We start from the raw sequence: 27,612 nt of genomic DNA on the forward strand, positions 1-27,612 counted from the left end.
TTTCAATTTATATTCCCTTATGTGAGTTGTCGAGAATCAGTAAGGGTATCTTCAGAGTTTAATTTACTCAATCCATTTAAAACCTTAAACATTTCAATTGGTCTCTACAGATGCCTAGTTTGCAGGCACTGCAATTTGCAGAACTGATACATTTGTAGTACTCGAGATACATTCCATTCCAGATACATTTGCAGTACTCGAGATACATTCCATTCCAGATACATTTGTAGTACTCGAGATGTAGCCTACCCACTGCTTCATACAATGGGATAATCACTTCCTTGTCCCTGCTGGAAAATTCCTGTAATATCATGGAGCCCATGAGCTGTCCTAGTAGCCTGTTTGCATTAACAGTTCAGATTCAGTCCCAAGAAACTGTTTTGGTTACCAAAGCTTAAAGAACGTCTGGGGCAACAGATATGATCTCTGATGAAGAAGTTAAAAGAGTGAAGAGATGGTCAGCTTCTCGGCTGAAAGAATTTTACTTGAACGGCATACAAAAACTTGCTAAGTACTGGTAAAATGTATCAAGTTAGGTGGGGCATACAGAAAAATGATGCATGAAATTAAAGATTTTTTTTATATATATGTATATATCTATAGGTATATTTTTTCTTTTTGGTTTATCTCTATTCCTCTAAAGTTATGCAATAAGAGGCATTACTTTCAGTCCATCCTCATATTACATACATACATACATATATATATATATATATATATACACACGCGCACACATACTTTTAGTACATATGATCTCATCTCATACATGCTATTTCCTGTCCTTGGTTCAGGATGTCCCCAAAAGCTAAATGCTAACATATACTGATTTTGACGAGAACGTAGGAAGTCAACACGTTCTTTGTGGAGCTGCTGAAGATCTGGATCGCTACGAGTCAATTCAAGAACTTGAGTAGCACTGGGATAGCCTTTTTTAAACCTCCAGATATGAACTGTAAAAAATCAGTTCCTGAAATACATAACTATAATATTAAATAATAGGAAAAAACATCCACAATCAAAGAGAAAAACTGTTGATTATGAAGGAGAGTCAGTAATGAAAATGGCAAATAATTTTGGTAACATCACAGGTGGCTCTTAACAAACATAAAATTACACATCTTATGACATCTCATTAAAATACGGACACTGTACTATAAGATACAGACAAATAAATATAAATATGCAAATGTAATGTTATTTAAGGAACTAAGAAATTAAGAAAAATAGTAGTAACTGCTGCTCTTTGTTCTGCAATTTTTGCAGTTATAAATTATAAGCTCCATATGGCATACTCATAAAGCTACCTGATCTTACCAACTGCTTTATCACAAGTACTATCTAGTGCTCATCTGACAAGTTGGCAGTACTACTAAGCAGTTATCAGGGCAGTGACACCTTCTTATATATAAATAGCAAAATATTTTTAGTTTTTGGAAGATGTATTTATTTGAAAGTAGTAAAATACTAGAGCACCTATGATCTTTGCCAAGTCTCATCTGCATGTATCAACCTCCCATGACTCTATCTGCATGACTCCCAGTGGAGACAGAATTTCATGAAAATTTAAATTAACTCTTAGAAAGATTCATTAAGCTATCCCAAATTTCATTAAAACTGGACAAATACAAATCTGGCAACTATTATTTATTTATTCCTTTCTTTCTTTATTTTATTTTTTATATTCTTGGTTCATGCATATGAAGTGGATGCTTTCTGATGAACTCATTTTGTTATCTGTTCACTAAATATATAAATGATGAATGATTACTGCTGGCTTATTATATTAATCACAGTAGAAACATGAAACAGGTATTACTTTTCAAATGTTACAGAAATCCAAGAGTAATCCAGGAGATACTAAATTTTGATATGTGTTGTTGGTATTTGTTTATTTTATAAAATCACAGAACATCTATGATATGTGTGTTGCATTTCAATTTTTATTAAAAATCTAGGAAATAAGTATTACAAAAGTCTGGGTGAATATCGCACTGGGAGGTATGTGCAGTGATGTGAAAACAATAACTTTTATATATTATTAGTCAATTAGTGATTGTTAACAAGATAGTTATTTACTTTTTATTATTACATAAAAAAATAATAAAAATACAGTTAATTCAAATAATAAAAATTGAACAAATCTGAAATCAATTCACTGCACACATTACTTAAATTCTTCTGTTATCAGTTTACTAAACATATAAATCATGAATTATCATTTTTCTTATTATATTAATCACGGCAGAAATTTTAAATGTGTTATATTTCAATTGTTCTTAAAATAGAAGTATTCTACTTCTATAACTAACTAGAATAACTAAAGAAATAACTAAAGTACATTAAAAAATGTGTTGAGAGCCTATTATGGTCTGAAACACAATCTTGCTATTTGTTAAATTTATTAAATCATAAAGTGTTGCATTTTAATTTATATTAAAATCTAGAAAGATATAAGTAAATATGAGTAAATATTAATTATTATTATTTATTTTATATTTTTTTATGAAACCCCCATACACCAAAGGTATCCAAAGCTACAGTACTTAGGACTGTGCTGAGGAACATTAGCATTAGTAGAGAAGTTAGAAGACAGCATAATCTACTATCACCCATAGCGAGCATTCAGAGAGAATGCTGGGCATCCAATTACAAAAGACAGTCATAACAGGGGGACTGGTTTGAAAGGACTTCACAATAAATATGATCAAAAGCTTTAGCAGTCAAAATTAGCCCCAGGGGCTCACATCTGGGGAGTATGGGCTTGGCAAACCCAGGGTCCTGAGCTAGATATCATCATTCTTCTTTTCCTTGGTGATTCCTTTCTACTTCTGACTTGTTCTCTCTCTCTGGGTAATTCAGAAATTTTTTTTTTTGGCTGGTGCAGCATAAGCCTCAGGCTTCCTTGCACCATATGGCTAATAATAATAAGAGCAACTGGTTGAGTTTCGACAAACTTTCCACTGAATATATCAAAAGATTAGCATCGGCCGAAAAAAAGAAAAGAAAAAAAAAATTTCCCATTTAACCCATCCAGTCAACTCCAAATGTTTGTCTAGTTCAGCCTCAAATTTATTTAAACTATCAACTTCCACAACAACAGATGGAAGTCTGTTCCAGCACTGGCTAAAAGCAAGCTTCCACAGATGTATTCTGCAACTGTCTTTCCTCAATTTGAACCTATGTTCCCTCAGGTTCGAAATCTGAGAAAGAAGAAAAATCCCATCAGCACTAAGCCTGCTCAAACCCTTCAAGGCCTTATATACCTCAATCAGATCACCTCACAGGCGCCTAGTCTCAAAATGCTGCAACTTGCAGAACTTAGGCCTTTCTTGGTAAGAGCACCTCTTTGTTCCTCTCAACAATCTTCTTTAAAATTTTTAAATAAAAAAAATAATTTATTTAAATTTAAAATTAAATTTTAATTTTTTAAAAATTTTAATAAACAAATTTTTAAAATTTAAAACAAGAAAAAATTAGATGGGCAAAAAGTTGTGGCCAATAACTTTGGCAAAAAAGATCAGAATGCTAAACTACCATTTGGACATGATACAAATTTTCTAATCTTAGCCTGTTCAAAATAGTCTGGATTGATTAATAACTGTTTTACAATTGTTGTGAACTTTTTTTTAGTACAGGCAAAAAATGAAGCTGAAGATTTGGATACAAGCAAATTGCAATATGCTAAATTCTTAACTTGGACAACCTTGGCACAATTGAGGTAAGGGACAAACTTTTAGGGTCAAATGCAGAATAACTTCACTGACATGATCTGAGCAAACAATGGCATCAGAACATTTAAACAGTAACCCAAATAAGGAAAAGAAGAACAGAAATCAAGCTGATAAGTCTATTTTTGCCACAACAACAGAAGATGAGAACAGCCATGAGAGAGAGAGAGAGAGAGAGAGAGAGAGAGAGAGAGAGAGAGAGAGAGAGAGAGAGAGAGAGAAGAGAGAGAGAGCACGGCTCCACTGAAGCTGAAGAAGAAACTCACCAAGTTAATTTGAAATATCTAGAGAATCAATAATTTTTGACCATATATTTTGAAGGGTTGTAATGAGAAAAATACCAGTGTTTCACTATTTTGTTTGGTTTGGATTGTCTGGTATTCTGGTAGATAAATGAACAAGCTGTACAAGATGATTAATATTTACAAAAGTTACCCAGAATTTTTTACTTACTCAGACCTAGCAGGTTGAGATGTCAACCTGCTAGATCTGGGTAACTAGAAAACTGAAGCCAACTCCAGTAGTCAACATTAAAATCTCACCAAGAAAAATTACCACATTTTTAAGGAAGTTAGATTGGAGATAGATTGGACTGGATTAAATGTTTGGTGTTTAATGGCACATTATCAACTACAGCCGTAATGTGCTAAGTTGCTGGAAATGGAAAGATATTGAATTTAGTATAGGTAGTGGCAAATGATGCAAGAAACCAAGCACATAAAGCAGAGGGTTCCCAATCTGTACATCGTGATGCCCTGGGAAGATGCCATAATTTACCAGGGGCATCGCGGACGATGTAATAATTCATGTAACATTTCCATGGTAAATACTAAAAATGTATTAAGAATGATTTTTCTTTACTATTAGATATCTACTACTATTTGATCTTTGTTATTAATGTAAATAATTATAGAAAATATTTGGGGTATTTTTGACAAAGAGAACACATCGTATTCCCTGACCATAATCATGGGATCCAGTTACTACAAGCGATTGGTTCGGGTATTTTTGCACGTACTGTATACAGATCTCCAGATCTGTATACAGTACTCTAGGTGTGGCCTGATCATTGCCTTATACAAGGGAATAATCACCTCCTTATCCCTGCTAGAAAAATTCCTATATATCATTGATAATACACCATGAGCTACTCTTGCAGCCCGTCTGCACTGCTCAGAGAACTTCATATCTGCCCGCACAACCACCCCCAGGTCCCTTTCATTCTCTACCACTGTCAGTGTAGTACCACAGAGTTGATACGTTGCTCTGGGGTTGCTGTTTCCCATATGTAGTACTTTACATTTGTCAATGTTAAACTTCATTTGCCACCTCTCAGCCCATCTGCTCAACCTTTCCAGATCCTGTTGCAGCAGCAGCATAGTGTCAGTAGTGTCCTTGACAACCCTGCCAACCGTTGTATCATCTGCAAACTTCGACACTAAGCCTGATATACCTTCATCAATATCACTGATAAATATACAAAACAACAGAGGAAAACACTGAACCCTGTGGGACTCCACTAACAACATTAGTCCACGAAGAGCAGCACCCATTAATTACCACCCTCTGTCTTCTCCCACTTAACCACCCTTTTACTTATAATTATTATCTGCCTTATAATTCTGTCTATATAGGTTCTTAGCAAAACAACTACAGAATTACAAACACACTTGAATTCTGTTATGGCAAAACAATAAAACAAGAACTTACTACTCACACTATCTCCTCCAATCTAACTTCCTAATCCAGATCACATTATTGTAATGGATCGGCAATTTTCAGGTACAGTCAGTCCTCGTATAACACGTGTTTACACTACATGAATTTGATCATATACAATTTATAAATAGGGGAATGATATCGTATATAACACGAACCGACTTCGCTTATGCACAATTCACCTTTGTGTTTACAAGAAAAGACAGTTGAATGCGGATTCACCCCAAAAAGATTCTGAAAATGTATTTATATTTTTTATATCAGTGAAGGAGAAACACATTTCACCATAATAACGTAAAACCCCACACAATTCCAGCTATCAGTATTATCGCAAATGCAATTAGATCGAGTTTAATACCAGTTTATAGCAGATTCCATTAGCAGGAACACAACTGGAAATTGTTTTTATTGTTTTATGGTAGTAACCTCCAGAAATGTGCTTTAGTAAAATGTGAGCCAGTGAGGTGTTCACAGTGTGTCTCTGCCTTTACAGTGTTGTTTATTCAGTTGCTACACGCGTGCAGCTTGTTTATGTGTATCAAGCATGCCTCCTCATTTTGTAATTGGGCTTGATTCCCTAAAAATGAGTAAAATACTTTAAAGGTATGAAAAGGAAACGTCCTGGTGAAGACACTACAGAATCAGAGAGAAAAAGAAAAGCAATATCGATAAACAGAGGCAGACTGGGTCAAAAATCCCACCCGGAAAATTTGTAGTGGCCTCATATTAGCGTTTATGGCCAAAATCATGCCGGCCTCTGAAACCCCGGTGGGCCGGAGTCCGGTGTGATTTCCCGGTAAGGCTTATGGGCCAGTCCGCCTCTGTCGATAGAGAAAAAAATATGAAATTGTGAAACGCTTTGAGTGAAATAAAAGACCATGTGATATTGCACGTGCTACAGGCCTAAATGAGGAACACCGAGAATTACAAAGAATGCAGAGAAAATAAAAACAACTTTCATAGCAGGAACAACTCAAAGTGTAATTAAAATCCATTAGATTAAGACACAAAGAATTGGAAGAGATGGAACGGCTGTCATCCGTTTGGATAGAAAATCAAACAAAAATCACGTTTGCTTACAATAGAAGCAAAAGCATTAGCAATATTTTATTACATAATAGTCGTAATAAAATACTTACGTATTTTATTACGACTATTACACATTGTTGTGTTCCTAGAAACCCTTGTGCATTGCACAAGGGTTTCTAGGAACACAACTATCGTGCTATACGAGGACTGACTGTACTAAGCTTCTTATTTCTAAAGCCACCCCATCTATGCTCAATCAAATGCAACTAGAAACGCCTCACCAATTTACCGTTTCTAAGACATGTTTACTGAAATTGGGAAGTGGGGGAAGCAATCAAGGCTACTAAAACAATGCATAATTTCCATTCATAAATTCACATATTTAGTTAGCCATTCTCCACCATTTTTCCATGGCATTTCCTCAATGAAGAATGTGAATGAAAAGCATTTTTATGCTCAGCATTAAATGGCATCCATGTAAACATGTTTTAAGAGTATTCTTTCCATTTTTTATGAGTTTCTATATGAATAAAGTAGAATGTTGGTTATCCTGAAAAATTCGAAAGGCTGAGCTTTCTTTTTTTTAGTACAGTAAGCGGCAGTTATAGTGATTACGCATGCAAATTGAATTTTGATTCTAATAAGCAAAAGATCAAGTTTACTACCCATTTATAACAGATTGTTCAAACAAAAAGCCCAATAAACTGAAAACTGCAAATTGTTTTATGGTTGTGACCTCTAGAATTCTGTGACCTTCAGAAATGTGCTTTAGAAAAATATCACACTACTGGGTTTTCTCAGAAATCATGAGTGAACTTCAGATTATTTTAGCTCCAGATTCAGTAAGAATAATATCGGCCCGAAACTGTGTGATTTAATATTTTTCTCTAATTTTTACTGTAAAATGTGAACGAAATGAAACTGTGTAGTTTCAACATTGCAACAAAAAACAGAAATTATTATAATAGAATTAGAAAAGATGAAAATTTAGGAAATTTCTCCAGAGAGTTTAATGAGGGGACTTCAACAATTTACGACATCAACAAAAATTCCAATGCTGTAACAGAATTTGTGTCGATTATGGATAGTGAAGGAGGATCTATCAGGGAAAAAAAACAATGTTGAAACCTGAAAATGCTGCTTTAGAGAGTGCACTTTATATGTGGTTTCTTCAGAAGCGAAGTTTAGGTGAACCAGTCTCTGGCTCAATGCTATGTGAAAAAGCATTGGATTTTAATCGAAAATTAAGAGGTAATGAAGATTTTAAGGCAAGAACAGGTTGGCTGAAAAACTTTAAACTGAGACACAGTATACGTGAATTAGATATTCAAGGCGAGAAATTTTCTGCAGACAAATTACGATAAAGAAAACGTTTATAATGTTCATAAAACAGGCTTATTATGGAAAGCATTACAGAGAAAAACCTAGCCACTAAAAGAGAAATGCCTGCACCAGGTTTTAAAATGAGAAAATAGCAAGTTACAAATTGCTATGTGTGCAAATGCTACTGGGACACACAGACTGTCCATGCTCATATCAGTAAACCCAAAAAATTGAGAGAATTTAAAAATCTTTCTAATTTTCCTAATTTTTATCAAATTCATAAAAATGCCTAGATGAATGTTTCTGTTTTCTGAGATTGGTTTACAATTTTTTTATTTTTATTTAATTAATCCTAATTATTTAATTTAATCATAAGGTAAGATTAAATTTATTTAATCTTACATTACGTTTTATTATCCGGAAGAGGTCCAACATCAATTATTCCAGATAACTGATGCTCTACTATACTTTCATTTTTAATATTCTCCTTGTTTCAGTTGAAGTTTAGTTCTCAGAATTTTAATGTATTATTTTATAAAAGGTAAGCATATTCTTAAGCAATCTTTCATTATTAATTAATTTTATGTGAAGCACAGGAAAATTTTTTCTTTCCCATTTCATTTTAATAAGGTATATAAAAATTATGTGAATATATATATTAAACATCCAACCTACTAAACTGATCTTGGTCCCCAATTTCAACTCTCCAGCTGCCAACTAATTCGCTTGTAACAGATTTTTTTTGTAAAACTTGAACCCACTGATCACTATAAGATAAGAAAAAGATTAAACAGTAAGCAATCCATATAACATAATTAATCAAAACAATGTTTTTAAACATCAAAAAATTCTTGTTCAGAAATACCAAATATATAATTATGTTAAATGTAACTAGCATAAATTTTTTAAATAACAGTTTAAGTATTCATATTATAAGCATTTCAAATTCTCTCTCTCTCTCTCACACATTTTTTTTCTCCACATAAACACACAAACACACACGAGAAATGAACACTTACTATCGTGTCAGGTAAGGCTCTACACAGTCCGGCTTCACATCATGTACTACAGGAAATGAAAAGCAATTTTTACAAACTTTCAAATATTATGAAGATATGGGCAAGAGCAATATGCTGTTCAATAATAGATAATAATAATAACTTTCCAGATTCATATGCTCATTTGTGTAAGAAGCAGAAAATAAATGCACAAGTACCTTTCTGGGGAAGAAGAAAAAAAAAACAACAAAAGCTATTACTAAAATAGAGAAAAACTCAAAAAGAATGTAAATACAATGGAAAAATTTTCCAAGAAAAATAACTGTTTTTAATTCATATTCACTTCTGGCATTGATCAAAAAATATTTTCTAGATATAAAAATATTGCAACATGCCAAAAATTATAAGAAAGTAACTGTTGAATATTTTCGATGTCATAGTATACCATCACTAGCTAGTCCTAACGATCAATAGGACAAGGTTTGCCAGCTCTGTTGGCATGACAAGCCATTAGTGACATATCAAGCGCAGCAGAGAATTTCATCCCCTCTCTCTCTCTGCTTAATAGTGCTTGATCAGTTTTTTTTTTTTTTTTTTATTACACTCCCCAATTTAAACACAACCTGCAATTAATGTAATTAACCTTGGAAACTAGTTTCCAAAGGTTCCTAGTTTACAAAGCACAGGAGGAAAAAATTGATTTTTTTTTTTGTAACCAAATCATATTAATTTGCAACTATCAACAAGATAAAGTGTGCCACTAGCGTTACACTTGGTCTGCACCATAAGTGACTTTCTATGGCTTACTGAAAATTAGACAAAGAATCATTCACAATTTTTGATTACAATAACAATGGGTAGTTGCTGTGCTTTACACATCAATCAAAACTTGTATATATTGTAACAGCATTTTTCATAAAATATGTAAGGTTTTCATAAAGTATTCAATCAAATGCATATTCTCAAGTGCAACTCTGATCACTGCAGGTGTTTTGAAATTTTTTGCTATTCTGCTAGTATGTATAAAGTGGGAAGGGAGAATATTTTTACTCTCCACTTTTAATAATAATAAATTTATTAGCAATTAGAAAATTAAATAGAAATGTAATAACGCTTACTATTTCAAGTTCAAATAACTATATGCATAGAAAAATAAAGAAAAAAAAATTCAAAGAAAAATAAAGTACAAAACTGCTAATACATTTGAAATATGTATTATTACCATTAAAGGAAATCTTACTTTAATATAAGTCATTGAATACAGAAAGAAATTATTCCTTTTCATGACACAAAAAGGTATTTCATTTTAATCTGTCCCCCCCCACTCTATTTTTTCTGCACCATTCTGTAAGCAGTGGTTTTCAGTGCCCACTGGTAGTATGAAGTGTAACAACCAGTGGCCATTAGTGCCCACTGGTTGTTACACTTCATACTACCAGTGGCTATCTAAGTTGCTTAGATAGCCACCGGTAGTATTGAAACTGAATTACCAGATAGAGTTTTTTTTTTTTTTTTTTTGGTAGTTGTTGGCGCATCTGCTTCTGTGGCTATAATGCACCTCCCAAGGTTTTTGCAGTACTTTGATCCAAGCCCGAGGCGGGAATCGAACCCGCAACCTTTGAGTTGCCAGGCAGGCACTTTACCCACCCAGCTAGCCAGGTCAGCTACCAGATAGCCACTGGTAATTCAGTTTCAGAGAATGGCATGACCCATCATGTAACTTATATCTCCTTGTGTTTGTTGCCTAAGAAAGAGTAAAAGTTCCATCAGCAAGGCCATAATTTAAATCACATCTACATGCAATTACCCAGTTTTCAAATTCTGAACTTTACAGAGCAGATATCTTTCTCTAAGAATACAGTCTGTCTCCAAATAATATTCTTTCACTTTCTCTACATCTCTTTCCTACAGATCTAAATTAGAAAGAGTGAAGAGAACAGAAACAAGATTAGATTTTAATCGGCAGAGAAATCAGTCTCTATCTCTCCAAAAAAAAAAAAAAATATGAAACCAGCTATTTTTTCAAAAGGTATTATAAGGAATTTTTTCAGCAAAAAAAAAAAAAAAAAAACAAGTAACGATCCCTGAATATACCCTGTTTTGCCAAATAAGAAACTTATTAAACAACTGCTGTCATTAAATGTTAATGACAATATGCTACTGCAACAGGATATAGAAAAGTTAGGCAGATGGGCTGAGAAGTGGTAACTAAAGTTTAACATTGACAAATGCAAAATATGGGTAGAAATAACCCCAGAGAAACATACCAACTGTGTGGTACTACACGCAGGTGGTAGAGAATTAAAAAGACCTGGTGGTAATTGTGCAGTCATATATGAAGTTTTCTGAGCAGTGAAGCTCATGGGGTCAATAATATACAGGAATTTTGCTAGTAGGGATAAGGAGGTGTTATCCCTTTTTATAAGGCAATGGCCAAGACACGCCTTCAGTACTGCATACAGGTCTGGAGGCCTCATTTTAGGAAGGATTTAGAGATGGTAGAATGAGTACAGAGAAGGGCAACAAGATTGGTGAGGGAAAGTTTTTTTTTTTTTTTTCTTTAATGAAAACCCCAAACATGAGAGGTATTAGAACCTATAGTACTTAGTACCATGCTTGGGAATGAAGGGGTCCTGTTACCAAGAAAGGCTTAAGTTCTGCAAATTGCAGGCTCTGGAGACTAGGCACCTGTGAAGCGATCTGATTGAGGTGCATAAAGTCTTGAATGGGTTGAGCAGACTCAATGCTGATGGGATTCTTTCTCAGATTACAAACATTAAGGTACATACACTCAAATTGAGGAAAGACAGTTGTAGAATAGATGTACAGATTTTTGTCTTTAGCCAGGGGTTAGTTGATTGCAGGAACAAACTTCCATCTGTGCTTGTGGAAGTTGATAGCTTAAATAAATTCAAGGAAGAACTGGAGAAACTTTTAGAGTGAACGGATGTGCGAAATTGGTGTTTTTTTTTTTGTTTTTTTTTTTGCTGATGCTGTATAAGCTTGCTTTCTTGCATCTACTAATGCTACTCTCACAACAGGTTGAAATTTTTTTTTGAGTTTACCTTTATTTTTTAAAATTAATCTTTATGTGATTAGCTCCTGGAAAAGAACTTTGAATTAACTGATTGTTGTTGGCAACCGATACACGGTAACTTCCTAGTTGTATGTATGTATATATACAGGGTGTCTCAAAAATATTGGTACAAACGTTTAGGGTAGGTAGGTAACATCTAAAGGAATGTGACTCGCACAGGAACCCATAACCGGAAACGTCACCGTAAGTCAGTAGACGGCGTTGTTCATCAGTTCACGAGAGGGAAAATTTCTGGTTTACTCATTTAAGCAGTAGTCGTCGCACGAAGGGCATGCATCAATATACGAACTGTGAGCTGGCAGACATGCACCTAGTGTATGGATTAGCAGAGGGCAATGGATGAGCCGCTCAAAGAATTTATGGAGAACGCTTCCCAGACAGACATGTACCAGACAACCGTTTGTTTTTAGCATTAGCATTAGTAGAGGCATTTTATGCAAGAAAGCAAGCTTATGCAGCATCAGCCAAAAAAAAAAAAAAAAAAACACCCACTTCCACTTCACCCCTCTGTTTGTTCAAAATACCTGTCCAGCTGAGCCTTAAACTTATTTAGGCTATCAACCTCCACGACAAGGGATGGAAGTCTGTTCCACCAACCAACCACCCGCTGGCTAAAGGCAAATTTCCGCACGTCTATCCTACATCTGTCTTTCCTCAATTTGAATTTATGCCCTCTCAGGTGATTATTCTGAGCTAGAGGAAGAATCCCATCAGCATTGAGCATGCTCAAACCATTCAAGGCTTTATACACCTCTATCAGATCACTTCGCTGGTGCCTAGTCTCCAGACACTGTAATTTGCAAAACTTAAGCCTTTCTTCGTAAGAGCACCCCTTTGTTCCATTCACTAATCTTGTTGCCTTTCTCTGTACTCGTTCCAGCAGCTCTACATCCTTCTTGAAATGAGGCCTCCAGACCTGTATACAGTACTCTAGGTGTGGCCTGACCATTGCCTTATACGAGAGAATAATCACCTCCTTATCACTGCTGGAAAAATTCCTGTATATCATTGACAATACTCCATGAGCTACTCTTGCAGCCCATCTGCACTGCTCAGAGAACTTCATATCTGCCTGCACAACCACCCCCAAGTCCCTTTCATTCTCTACCACTGTCAGTGTAGTACCACAGAGTTGATACGTTGCTCTGGGGTTGCTGTTTCCCATGTGTAGTACTTTACATTTGTCAATGTTAAACTTCATTTGCCACCTCTCAGCCCAGTTTGCACGTGTGCATTAAAATTTGTGCTTAAAATTAAAATTTGTGCTAAATGAAGTACCAGGAGTAGTGCGGGCAGACCACGTTCGACGCGAACTCCCGCCATGGAAGAAAGTGTGATGAATGCTGTCCAGAATAATCCTACTACCAGCACACGTGCTGTTGCCTCTGCCTTAGGAGTGTCTCGTTGCAGTGTACAGCATGTCTGGCACCACGATTCCTTATACCCCTTTCATCTCCAAAGGGTTCAGTTACTGCTCCCCCAAGATTATCCTGCACGTGTGGCTTTTGCGCAGTGGTTTCTCTAAGAAAGTGTTCAAGACTTGAATTTTCCAGCCTATGTTTTGTTCACAGATGAGGCTTATTTCTCTCGGGAAGGCTTATTCAATCAGCACAATGCTCATGTGTGGGCTCACGACAACCCACACGGTGTGCGCCCTCATGCGAAACAGCATCGCTTCGCAATAAATGTGTGGGCAGGTATGGTCGGTGACTGCTTAGTCGGCCCATACCTGCTACCATCCCGCACGAACTCCGCTAAATATCAGATCTTTCTTGAATAAGTTCTACCAGGGTTTCTTGACGATGTTCCAGCAAATGTGAGACGCAACATTTGGTTTCAACATGATGGGGCACCTGCCCATTGTGGAAGGTGTAGTGACCATTTGAACAGGCATTTTGGGCGTCGATGGATTGGCCGTGGTGGACCTTTGCCTGGCCCCCACGCTCACCTGATTTATCAAGCCTTGATTTCTTTCTGTGGGGGTCCTCATATCTATTGTGTATGAATCGCTTGTGGAGACAGAAATGGATCTTGTGGCGAGACTTGTCTGCACTGCTGCTACTGTCAAAGAAACTCCAGGTGTGTTCGACCGTGTCCACCAATCCATGCTGTGTCAGTGTCACGCATGCATTGCGTCTCATGGTGGAACCTTCGAGCATCTGTTGTAAGATCATGAAATGCATCCATCTCGTACTCCATTGTTAATATTATGTCAAATAAATGTTTGCCACTAATTACTGTCTTGTGTCATTTCTGTTTCTTGTGCCTCTGCTACTACTTTCCCGTGACGTTTCCGGTTATAGGTTCCTATGTGATTCACACTCCTTTAGATGTTACCTACCTCCCCTATACGTTTGTACCAATATTTTTGAGATGCCCTGTATATATATTTATGTTTGAACTATAGGCTTCAAATACGTATGCAATGATCTCTCACCATAAAAAAATCCAAAGGAGAAGATGACAGATATGACACTTGAATCAAAAATTAACTTCTGGTAAATAACTTTGGAGTTAACTCATTGCAGTTGGCATGTGATAAACAGTTATTTCTTAGCTGTATATATGTCATTCCTTGGAAGGGGGACATTTTGCATTCATCACTATACTGTTATCAAATTTAAAGTCAATAATAAACACACATACCGCAAAAGTAAATATATACTGTGCAAAAGGTATTAAAAGGTAAATGAGATGAACACTTAATTTTTAAGAATTATACAATTTCTCTCAATTATTTATGCAATGTTATATTGTTTATTGAGCCCTTGAAGCTGATGCTATCGAGGCAATGTTAGGTGGGTCGGAAAACTGCTAGATTGGGGGGATACAAGGACTAATAGATTAACAGTAGCCACTGGCAGAGGTGAAAGTGATTCTTGCACTGCTTCTATTGGAATGAGCCGCAGCCTGGAAAATAAGATGCAGGATATTTCAGAGACTGCTGGGAATCATTGGGGTACAAGTAAACACATGGGTTGTGTTAGGGTAGCTAAGAAAAAGAACAGGTGCATGTATACTTGTGTGTACACCAATGCTAGGAGTTTAGTAAATAAATTTGATGAATTTGAGGTATTGCTCAAAACATCAAAGGCAGATATTGTGGGGATTTCAGAGACGTGGTGTCACACAGATATAAGAAATGCAGAACTGGAATTTGGGGAGTACAATGTCTACAGAAAGGATAGACAGGATAGGAAGGGAGGAGGGGTTATGCTATTAGTTAAAAAACACATAAAATCCAAGGAAGTGAAGCCAGTCGACATCGCTGGACAGTGCAGTGTCGAGTCAGTTTGGTGTGACATAAGCATTGGGAGATCAAAATTGAGAGTAGGAGTGTGCTTATAGGCCTAATGACTCTGATGAGTATAATAAGAAACTGTTCGGAGAAATAGAGTGGGCCAGTAAATCAGAGAGTCTTATAATGGGGGATTTTAATTTCCCAGATATTGACTGGAATTTGGGGGCTGGTCACTCACACAGTAGCAAGGCTTTTGTGGATTTATTGGATGATTGTTTTCTACATCAGCATGTTCGGGAGGCAACTAGAGGGAGTAATACTCTTGATTTGATTATCAGTAGTGATTCTTCATGCATTAAGAATCTGCAGATAAATGAACCACTTGGTGGCAGTGATCACAGTGTGCTGAAGTGGGAGTTACTCAAAGAGGTAACTACCATTAGGGGTAAAGGGAAGGGGTATTGCTTTCGTAAAGGCGACTACAATGGACTGAGACAGTATTTAAATTCTATACAGTGGGATCAACTGATGATATTGCCAACAGCAAATTCAAAATGGGAACCATTCAAAGAACTTATCGTGGAAGCTACTAGGCTTTACATACCAACTAAGAAATATTGTTCAAGGTTTAGGCCTAAATGGTTGTCAGATGAACTAATGAGGCATATGGCAGAGAAGAAAAATGCATGGGATACATACAAATTAACACGTGACACGGACGCCTATGATAGATACAAGTTGATCTGTAACCAAGTTACAAAGGAGGTTAGGCAGGCGAAGGCAGATTACGAGAGATCCTTGGCAAGGGATGCGAAGAAAAACAGCAAAGAGTTCTTTACTTATGTAAATTCTAGAAGGAAGGGGATGAATCAGATTGGTCCACTTGAGATCGATGGGTCAACTGTTGATGACCCTGCTCGGGTAGCTAACAAACTAAATGAATATTTTGCATCGACATTCACACATGAGGAGTTATTCAGCGAGGGGAATGCCAGAGGTGTATTCAACTCTAGCAGTAAGCTAGAGAATCTTGTAATAACTGAGAGCAAAGTGGAGGAGAAATTGTTGAAGATAAACACAAGAAAGGCACCTGGGGGTGGATGGGATCTATCCAGTTATATTAAAGGAGGCAGCAAAGGAGGTAAGCAAACCCTTAGCCATAATTATGAGAGCTTCCTTGGACTCAGGGGAGGTACCCATTGACTGGAGATGTGCAAATGTGACCCCAATTCACAAAGGGGGATCAAAGGCTGACACAAGTAATTATAGACCTGTGAGTTTAACTTCTGTTCCCGGAAAATTAATGGAGGCACTGGTGAAAGAAGCACTGCAGGATCATCTAGACAAGACTTCAGTTATAGCTAGGACACAGCATGGTTTTGTTAAGGGGAAGTCTTGCCTGACCAATTTGATTGGATACTATGATGCAGTCACAAAAGAACTGGATGAGGGAATAACTTTGATATTATATACTTGGATCTTAGAAAGGCTTTTGATACTGTTGCACATGGAAGACTGCTGCACAAATTGGAGCAGTGTGGCATTGGAGGCAAGTTGCTGCTATGGATAAAGGGGTGGTTGAGGGGGAGTAGACAGAGAGTGGTAATCAATGGACACTGCTCATCGTGGACTAATGTTATTAGTGGAGTCCCTCAGGGTTCAGTATTGGGGCCTTTATTGTTTTCTGTATTTATAAATGATATTGATGATGGTATATCAGGCTTAATGTCCAAGTTTGCAGACGATACGAAGGTTGGCAGGGTTGTCAAGGACACTACTGACACTATGCTGCTGCAACAGGATTTGGAAAGGTTGAGCAGATGGGCTTCGAGGTGGCAAATGAAGTTTAACATTGACAAATGTAAAGTACTACATATGGGAAACAGCAACCCCAGAGCAACGTATCAACTCTGTGGTACTACACTGACAGTGGTAGAGAATGAAAGGGACCTGGGGGTGGTGGTGCAGGCAGATATGAAGTTCTCTGAGCAGTGCAGACGAGCTGCAAGAGTAGCTCATGGTGTATTGTCAATGATATATAGGAATTTTTCTAGCAGGGATAAGGAGGTGATTATTCCCTTGTATAAGGCAATGGTCAGGCCACACCTAGAGTACTGTATACAGGCCTGGAGGCCTCATTTCAGGAAGGATGTAGAGCTGCTGGAACGAGTACAGAGAAGGGCAACTAGATTGGTGAATGGGACAAAGGGGTTCTCTTACGAAGAAAGGCTTAAGTTTTGCAAATTACAGTGTCTGGAAACTAGGCACCAGCGGGGTGATCTGATAGAGGTGTACAAAGCCTTGAATGGTTTGAGCATGCTCAATGCTGATGGGATTCTTCCTCTAGCTCAGAAAAATCACCTGAGAGGGCATAAATTCAAATTGAGGAAAGACAGATGTAGGATAGATGTGCGGAAATTTGCCTTTAGCCAGCGGGTGGTTGGTGGGTGGAACAGACTTCCATCCCTTGTCGTGGAAGTTGATAGCCTAAATAAGTTTAAGGCTCAGCTGGACAGGTATTTCGAACGAACAGAGGGGTGAAGTGGAAGTGGTTATTTTTATTTATTTATGTTACTTTTTTTTTTTTTTTTTTTTTTGGCTGATGCTGCATAAGCTTGCTTTCTTGCATCAAATGCCTCTACTAATGCTAATGCTAATGCTAATGAAGGAGAAATTAGATTTAAACCTATTTCCTATCAAAAGGTAAGCTTAAGATACTAAATAATACTGCATTATTATTACATTTCAGATCCAACTTTGGGTTTCCATCATCAATCCAGCAAAAATTCCCTCTTCAAATTTAAATGTATGTCCCTCTCATGCACGTTGTCTGAGTAAGACAAAGGATGCTGATAGTATTTAGCTCTCAATTCATTCAAACACTTAAACACCTTAATTAGATCTCCTTCAGTGTGCAGAACTGAAGCCCTTCTTCATAAGAGTTCTCTTTCATTCCCCTCACTAATTTCAACATCTTTCTGTGCACCCATTTCAACAGATCAGTATCCTTTTTAAAATGAAGCTTCCATACCTGTATGCAGTACTGAAAATGTGGTCTAACCACTGTCTTATACAACTGTACAATCACTTCCTCTTTCTTCATCCCTTCTTGCAAAATTCCTGTATATCATTGATAAAACCTCACAAGCTCTCCTGGCAGCATGTTTGCACTGTCCAGAAAATTTCATGCCTGACTATGCAATTATCCCCCCCCAAGGTCTTTTTTCTTCTCCATTACCTCAGTGTTGTAACATGGTAAATTATTCTGGGATTACTAATACCTGCATGCAATACCTTGTATTTGCCAATGTTTCAACTGCCACTCTCAGCCTATCCGCCTAATTTTCCTAGATCTTGTTGCAGTAATATACCCTGATTACTGTAATTAACCACCCTGCCAACCTTTGTATCATCTGCAAACTTAGACATTAAGTCTGATATGCCTTTTTCAACATCTTAGCCAAAACCGAGGCCTATGGAACCTAACTTAGTTCAAGAAGAACAGTGCCCATTTTATAACCACTCTGTCTCTTCTCAATGCCACACCAATTTGTACTGCAGTCTTTTAAGTGAAACAGTATCTAGAGTCTTTCTGAAACAAAGCATATGATGTCAAAAGTAATTTTTTGTATCCAGTTCCTTTTTTTACTTCATACAGTATCCAATCAGATTGGTCAGCCAAGATTGCCACTTAACAAATCCATGCTGTGACTATCATATAACTGCATTACTTCTTTAACCAGGGGCTTTGTTAGCTTTCCTGAAACAGAAGTCAAAGCTTACATACTCACTCACCCTTTGATCCTCCTTTGTAAACTAGGGGATACATTTGCACATCTGTAATCCATAAGAACCACTCCGGAATCCAAAGATGCTCACATAATTACAGCTAAGGAATTGGTTACCTCTTCTGCTGCCTCTCTTAATATAATTGGATAGATTCCATCCACCCACATGTGCCTTATTTAGTTGTTTGTTTGTTATTTGGTTTTTAGGAGCATTAGCAACTAAGGCCATACTGCTCCGGGGATATGCGGTGGTCATTCCCTGACCTTTCCGCATCCTCCGTATTTGGTGGTCCTGGGCTCGAACCCTGGTCTAATCAAGAAGCATGTGCTGCGCACTGCTGTTCCTGCCCACCTGGCTACGGAAGCGGCCTCTCCTTATTTAGTAGCAAGTAGCATAACTGGGGATCATAATCAAAATTGTCAATTATGGCATTGTTATAATGGATTATATGCAAATTAGGTGTTATGAAATCAAAGAGGGGGGGGGACCCAACAATGGTTGGATTTGATCTGATGTTATTAAAACTAAAGTGCTGTTACCACTTTGCCAATTCTTCCATTTAATCCTATATATATAAGACTAAATAGAACTATTGTCCAAGTGGTAAGAGCACACTTTAATTTTAAAGAATAGATCTACCAGGCAATAGATCTGATCAGTCACTATTATTGTTAATTTTATAATCAACTAATCTGCACATATAGCCAGTTATGAAAATGCCATAACTGATTACTGTAGTTCATTGCTGTAGATTCCATAATAATTGACTAATTTGCATCTTCTTCTTCATCTACCAATCACATAGCTCCCTGGGGGGCTGTTGTGTCCACCAACAATTTCCTCCATTGCATTGATCTTGTGCTCTATGAGTGGCATTGCAAACTGTCATACCCAGAAGGTCACTGATCCCATCTTTCCACCTAGTTGCAGGTCTTCCTGTGCTCCTCTTCCCCTTGATTTTACATTCCATTATATTCTTCAACAGAAAGTTATCCCTCAATGCTATCCAAAAATTTTTTTGGATAGCATTGAGGTATGTATCCAAAAATTTTTAGTTTTCTTCTGTTGATGCTTACCAGATTCATTAATAAAAATAAGCAGAAATTCAGAGAATAAAAAATATTTCTGATTTTAAAATATATATTTTTTTTTGTAAAAACAAAAAAAAAAAAATGGAAGGAAAAAAAGAAGACAGAGAAACTATATCACAAGCTATGTAATAATTGTGAGATTGAGAAGAGGCCAAATCAAGTAAAAACAACAAATTCTTCACTGTAAACCTTGAGAGCTGGCAGCTATGTATTTGTAAATGATACTCATATAGCAAATTTCATCTACTTGAATTTGAAGAGGGAACACACATACACAAATCTTGAAATCTTGAAGATTATTTATTCATTACAGAATTGAAATATATATCTAATGAATTGTTTTTTTTTTTTTTTTTTTTTTTTTAGGAGCATTAGCAACTAAGGCCATATTGCTCCAGGGATATACGGTGGTCATTCCGCATCCTCCGTATTTGGTGGTCACAGGCTCGAACCCTGGTCTAATCAAGAAGCGTGTGCTACGCACTGCTTCTCCTGGCTACGGAGGTGCCATACCTTATGGAGACTGGATCATGAGAGTCGATTTTCCTCAATCAGGAGTATATAATCTAAGGATTGACCTAATTTATTATCTCCTTCGCTTGTTTTCCATGTAACATTAATGTGCCAGTATTTTATAATTTATCACTTATAATTACTTTAATATATAATAATAAAAGGATGCAGAAAACCAAACAACAGCCAGTGCATGGTCCCTTAACTTTGTCAATCAGTTTTAGGGTGGGGGGGAAAGGTAAGCAGTAGTTTAAAATTGAAAAATTTATTCTTAATTTTGATTCTGACATTATATTATATAATAAAATCATCATTAGAAACAACAGCCTCATTGTTTATATATTAATTATAGGCTAATTAATATATAGGAAATATATATTATTTCTCAACTGCTGTATAGCCTTGAAAAAAAAAAAGGAAACTGAAACTCCATGGAGAGTTACCAATGCAATGGGTATGGTCTGACATACATGGTGCTATAAAGTTTTTTTTTTTTTTTGAGCTAAACTTTCCCAATTAAAAAATAATTAATAATGGAGATTGAAAGTGAATATCATACTGGTTGCATATTAAAATTATAAATTTAATTGTTTTAGTATTTTTAAAATATACCAACATATGAGGGCTGTTCAATAAAGAATGATCATAAATTTTTTATTTTATTTTATTTATTTATTTTTTTTTCCCACAATATACTTTTATTAATCATCCATCTTTTGATGGCCCTTTTCAAAGTACAGTAGAATGTCAATAATCTGAACTAATTGAGCCATGGGTAGTTCGAACTTCTCAGAAATACTGTTCTGGAGACTAAAAAAAAAAAAGGTTTAGTAAGTTAGAAATAAAATCACTAAGTTTTACTCGTACGTAACATTTTTTATTTTATTCGTAGGTAACAAAACAAATGGAACTTTCAGTTACAATAACACATATGTAGAGGCTTTAACGAAAATAATTACTTATTTTTGCTGCACCATTTTCGAATTTCGTTTCTTTGCCCTCTCACTCTTTTCAGCAAGAGTAGTTGAGTTGGACAGCAATCAGTTTGATGCTCGTACCAACCATCGCAGTCTCTAGCACAGCGAATGCCTCAGGGTGCATAGGCCTAGTGTTGATGTCATTTTCTTCATCGGTATCATTTTCAGGAAACCCTGTAGCATCAATATCATTTTCCATCCAAGGCCTTGCAGCACCTTCATCACAATCTTCAAACCTAGTGACTGACTGAAACAAGTTTATCATCTGATTCAATATTTGGCCCTCATCTTCTTCAGCTTGATTCTACTCATCTCCTTCAGTTCGATTCTGCTCATCTCCTATGGTTTCTTCTGCAATAGGCCACAGTTTTTTCCAAGCATTTTTAAATTTTGAGCAGTGAATGATTCCCAAACATCAGATAACATGTAGCTGACCTTGAGACTCAGCTTTTTTCAAAGAAGCTACGATACTTTCTTCGTTGCTTTCTCCTAAAAGTAAACAATGCAAGACTTGTTTTTTGTAGATTCTCTTCAACTTTGATGACTCCCTGGTCCACTGGTTGGAGGAGTGTGGAAACGTTTGATGGAAGAAACATGACCTCGAATCCATTGTCTATTTTGTTTAATGTTTCCAACGAAGGATGTGATGGCGAGTTGTCTAGGATAAGCAAGACCTTGCCCATTTCACCCTCTCGTTCACAATACTTCTTGACATTCGGAATAAAATTGTTGGTAAACCATATCAGATTACAAAGTGTGTTGAATAACAGATTACAAAGCGTTATGTTTAGTTAGTAATGTATGTATATTAATTAAGCTATGTATGTAAGCTTAAATTTATTTTTTTTGCTAACCTGTGGATAACTATTCCGATTTTCACATATTTAATTTTGTTAATTGGCAAGTTAAAAAGTGTAACTTTGTGCTTTATATTTTCATTTTTATATCCTGTGGATAATATTCCTCGAACTTTCACTTATTAGAATTGCCATTTAAATAGAATCAAAATTCAATTTGCAAAAGTGATCACAATAACCAGTGCTTACTGTAATTATTTTATGGCACCAGCATAAAAAAATAAATGCTTGATCCTTTCGGATTATTGATGTTTGGATTTTCAATGCTCTACTGTAGTCCCCATTTGATGAAATGCACTTCAATGTTTTTGCCATTGTTCAAAAACTTGGTGGAAGCCATTTTCTGACATGAATTTGAGAATTAACTCTGACGTCTTTACAACTTCTGATGATTGGAAAAGTTTCCTCGCAGCTCCTTCTTTAACTTTTGAAATAAAAAAAAATTGCAGGTCCGTAGGCAGACGAGGAACACATCTGCTCTAGAGCCCTGATCTGACATTAATGCTAGCTAAGTACTCAGAGTATGAGCAATGTGAGGTCTCCCATTTTTGTGATGCAGCATCCACCCACCTGCATGCAGCTGGGGTCATTTGCGATGAATATGATCCTACAAAGCGTTCCAGTACAGTTTTGTAGTAAGATCCATCATGTTGTGCCATATCATACAACTGTAACAGTTGTATGACATGGCACAACATGACGGAAAACCATTTCTTGAATGTTACTTACTTCCTGGATCGAAATGATGAAGCCACCTCTCATCCACAACATCCATTGCAGCTCCAGACAAACCTCCACGAGAACTTGCTGTTGATCTGGCACGAGTAGTCATGGAACCTAGCATGCACAAACATGTGTCATATGCAATGGAGACTATGGAGGTCATGAAGAATACTGTGCATGCTTCCTACTGATATTCTCAGCATCCCTGCTAGTTGCCTTACTGTTATACAGCAATCTTCTCTCGTGATTACAGAAGCAGTGTTTAGGGTTTCTGTAGTGACAGCAGTGGTTTGAGCTCCAGGACCACCAATTTTTGTCACTGAATCACATCCAACTTTAAACATTCTACATGACCTACAAGCTGTGCTATACTGAAGCACAGATTCACCGTAAGCCTCTTTTAACATTTCATATGCTTCAGCTGATTTTTTCTTGAGACAGAAACAAAATTTGTGGGCAGCATACTGTTTCTCATATGTCAAGTCCATTGGTACATAGGCAAAACTGAACAGGCATAAACTCGACTGACCTCCAAGGTCACACCATGCACATGATTCAACTCTGCCGTTGCTGTGATGGTGCTTGGTTTGGTCTTAAATTCTGATGCTCAGCTAGAAATAGCAAGCAGTACGGTTGTTCATGAAAAGTTATGATCATTCTTTATTGAACAGCCCTTGTATATTCATATCCTGGTATATTTAATAAAAATGTATATCTTCATATATTTTAGAATATACTAAGCACTGATTACGGGGCTAAATGCTTTTCATTTCGCAGAGTTTATCAATAGATAGTCCACTTATAACATGACTTCGACTAGCCTTGACAAACAAGCTACACCAAAGTTTACCAAAGGAAACTAAAATACACAAATGACAAAAATCATAATAACAACCGTAGCTCAGTTTAATGTTGTTTCTTGACATGAGGAGCAAAAACAACTGCAACCATTCCTAGCTATTTACTGAAACAGTGACAGTTATGTCAATTCTAATTTTGTCTCCCTCCTTCATGTTTATGCATAAAATAATAGCTAAATGAAATATAAAAATAAATGGCATACATATATCCTTATATACCAAAAATTTGGGTTATTTTAAGACTGGATTAATATTTTTAGATAAGATGTCCACCAATCAGGAATCCAGCGCTGCATTCTTGTGAGTGCCACATTACACTGATCTCAACTATATATGTGCTCACAGGCTGATATGTATGTTTTGTGAGTTGGAAAACTATGGAATAATTCATAAAGAAAAAGACTTCATATTAAGTATTAAAAAAGTCCTCCATTCACCAACAGGATATGAACCAAGTTCTCTCCAAGGTAACAAAACCAGACTTGTCATTAAGGGTCAATGCCTTCATAAATTATGAAATTTATACATTGTTTCTTTAATAATTTGAAGCCATGTTTGAACAAAAAATGAGAAAATCGATAAACTGAAATCATCTAGAAACAGCATCTAAAAATAATGTCTGTGCATGCATTAGGGCTGATACATGCACTACACATGCACTTACATATTTCATTTTTTTATTATATACCAGTATTTCTAATATATTTTTCAAAACCAAGATAGCACTTTATGAAAACTATTTCATAATTAAGAATTTGAATAGCATTAAAAGACTTGAAAAGAAGTCTAATTTAAAAAACTACTATCTGCAAAAGCTGGTTTTTAAAGAACTCATGTATCTTATTTTAATAATAATAACATATAATAATAGATAAGGTATTAAATACAATGCACAATGTACCATTTTAAATAAGGCAGCACACTACTTACTCTGCAATTCATACACAAGTTCTGCATCTGAAAGCAGTCTGGAGTGAGAGTCTTTCCCAGGATCAATTTTTCGAACATGGAGAAGTTTGCTAAACCAGCCCTCTCCACCAGAATTAGCCTGATAATTCTGACTTGCTGATATACCTCTACAAAATGTCATTAAATACTTTTATCAGTAAGATATTTATTTAAGGCTCTTGTTATTTGTACACAAAATCACAAACAGAGATGATAAGGGATGGTACAAGTGGCAGAAATATATAAATTTGTACCTACCTGTAATTACATTTTAGAACTGAAATACAGTAAAATATTGTTAATACAAACTCGGTTTATACAAAATACTCGTTTATATGAAACACATACCATTACCTTATAAAAGGATAGGCTTTTCTAAGTAAATATATTTGTTTATTAAAAAATTTGGTTTTAATATGTATTACAAAGTTCATTTTCACCCTGTGAGAAATAAATATTGTTATTTTATATGTTTAATAGATATCTTGGCACAGTTGTTGTCCAATCAGTGCCCCTATTATTGCCTCTGGTCACCCGGTTCCCTGCTTCCTGAAGGATGGCACTGACTTATTAGAATTTACTTTTGTGTAAAGAAAACCAGTTTACGTAGCTACAAAATAAGTGCACTCTGAAAAACATCATTGTGTGTGAAGGATGCGTTGTTAAATTAACAAAAGAATAAAACCAGTTTTTCTAAGTTGTTTATGTACACTCCCTTACTCTCTACAGGATTAAGGTCAATTGCAATTGTTCCAATTCAAAGAGTCTTTTCTGCACCTGTTTCGGCTTGGACATATGTGTCTGCCTCTTGAGATATACACTTTCTCCAGCGGGGAAATATTATACTTCCTGCAATATCAGACAGTTACACTAGGCTCATGCTACTATGAACAACCATGCCTGTAAAATTTATACAGATGGTTCCAAAACTGACAGTATGATAGGTGTTGTCGCAGTTTTTTCTTTATGTACAATTTCAGCCACACTGCCACTAGCTTGCAGCATCTTCACAGCTAAATTATATGCCATTAAGTTAGCACTTAGTAAGATTATTGAGCTTTCGATTTCATATGCCATAATTTACACAGACTCAGTCAGTGCTGTATCTGCCATAAGAAAGAATTTATCATATTCTAATCCTATCTAGAAACAAATTCATTCGCAACTATTCTCCCGTAGTGTGTCCAATCAGTCAATCAGTTTTTTTGCTGAATCCCTGGCCATCCTGGCATTCCGGGAAATGAAAGTGCTGACTTTGGCGCTAAACATCTTCAACCCGCTCTCTCACGACATTCTCAGGTTCCTTACACTGACTATAAGTCTGTCGTATGCAAAGCATGCTATGATAAATGGTCACAGAACTGTAAAAGTAACACCAACAATAAACTTTATCAGAGAGAAAGCAAGAACTAAAGCAAGCAAGCATAAACTTTACCAAATAAAGCAAGCTGTGGCTCTCTGGCTTCTGACGAAACAGACAAGAGGAAGTGGTATTGGCAAGACTCAGAATTGGACACACTCGTCATATTCATCTCTTTGTTATGTGGAGAAAACCCCTTCAGTGGTCATCCTGTCACAGACAACTTACGGTCCATTTTCTGGTTGATTGTCCCTTACATTCAACCATCAGATCAAACAGTTTTCAATCACTTTTCGTGTTGAACATCTCACAATTTATCTCACTTCATAGGAAATGAAGCAAATATAGAAGAACTTTTGTTGTATCTAAAATATATTGGCCTGTACAGGAATATATAAATTAACATCTCTGTCAATATGTTGCCAATAAGTAAACTACGAGCAGACACAATTTGGCCTCAGTAGCTCTTGTATCGTTAAGCCCAAAACCACCAACAACACGACAGTACAGAAGAAATACGTGACACTGGAGCAGTGATAAAAAACAGGAAACGAATTCATGGTGCAAAACATGAAGAGCTTGAAACAAAACTTTACGAGTGGTATCAACATATGCTTGTATCTAATTTGCCAATATCAGCTTCGATTTTGCAAGAAAAGGCAAATTATTTAGCTCAGCAACATGGAATTACCGATTTCAAATGCACCAGTGGCTGGCTCTAAAGATTCAAAGACAAGAATAACTTGGTTTCATGAAATTTTTGTGGAGAGACTGGATTAGTCGACAAAGAAAAGGCTAGACTAGTTGTGTTCTATATGGTCTATTCTTGAAAAATATGAGGCAAAGAATATATTTTTAATCTTGACGAGACAGGTTTATTTTATAATTTGCTGCAAAACAAAACATTTGCTATTCGAGGAGAGTCTTGTCATGGTGAAAAATTAAGTAAACAAAGACTCGTGGTTCTGTTATGCTGTAATTCAGATGGCAGTACCACTTGTGATTGGTAAGTTTTCTGCAATTCAGATGTCACGTGTGATTGATAAGTTTTCCAAGCCAAGATGTTTTAAAGAAGTTAACCAGCTTCCCTGTAATTATGAGGCCAATAGAATTGTTTGGCTTATGGTCAAAAATTTTTCAGTCTTGGTTATCAAAAGTGGACAAAAGAATGGCTTCAGAAAAAAGGAACATTTTGATGATTCTAGATTGTTGTACAGCACATTCTGCTGAGACACTTAAGTTAACAAATATATGGCTGTTATTTTTAACCCCCAATACCACCAGTTTTATGCAGCCACTGGATCAAGGCATTATTTATAACCTCAACAGAGCATATAGAAATTACCTGATAAGGTATTT

General features: G+C 36.2%; 1 protein-coding gene across 2 annotated transcripts in view; it reads right to left on the reverse strand.

Annotated features, from left to right (window-relative positions):
• Window positions 1-27,612, reverse strand: part of LOC150085818 (protein NipSnap-like) — a 140,497-nt gene that overhangs the window by 66,412 nt on the left and 46,473 nt on the right. For both annotated transcript variants that reach the window (XM_090373504.1, XM_090373503.1), the window contains exons 2-5: window positions 24,876-25,021; window positions 8,819-8,864; window positions 8,475-8,566; window positions 739-950 (exon numbers count right to left, since the gene is read on the reverse strand). In XM_090373504.1, coding sequence (XP_090229630.1) covers window positions 739-950; window positions 8,475-8,566; window positions 8,819-8,864; window positions 24,876-25,021 — 496 coding nt within the window. The remainder of the gene's footprint in view (window positions 1-738; window positions 951-8,474; window positions 8,567-8,818; window positions 8,865-24,875; window positions 25,022-27,612) is intronic.

Source organism: Mastigoproctus giganteus, chromosome 5 (genome assembly GCF_048544385.1).
Source record: "Mastigoproctus giganteus isolate SK-2022 chromosome 5, ASM4854438v1, whole genome shotgun sequence".
NCBI lineage: Eukaryota > Metazoa > Arthropoda > Arachnida > Uropygi > Thelyphonidae > Mastigoproctus > Mastigoproctus giganteus.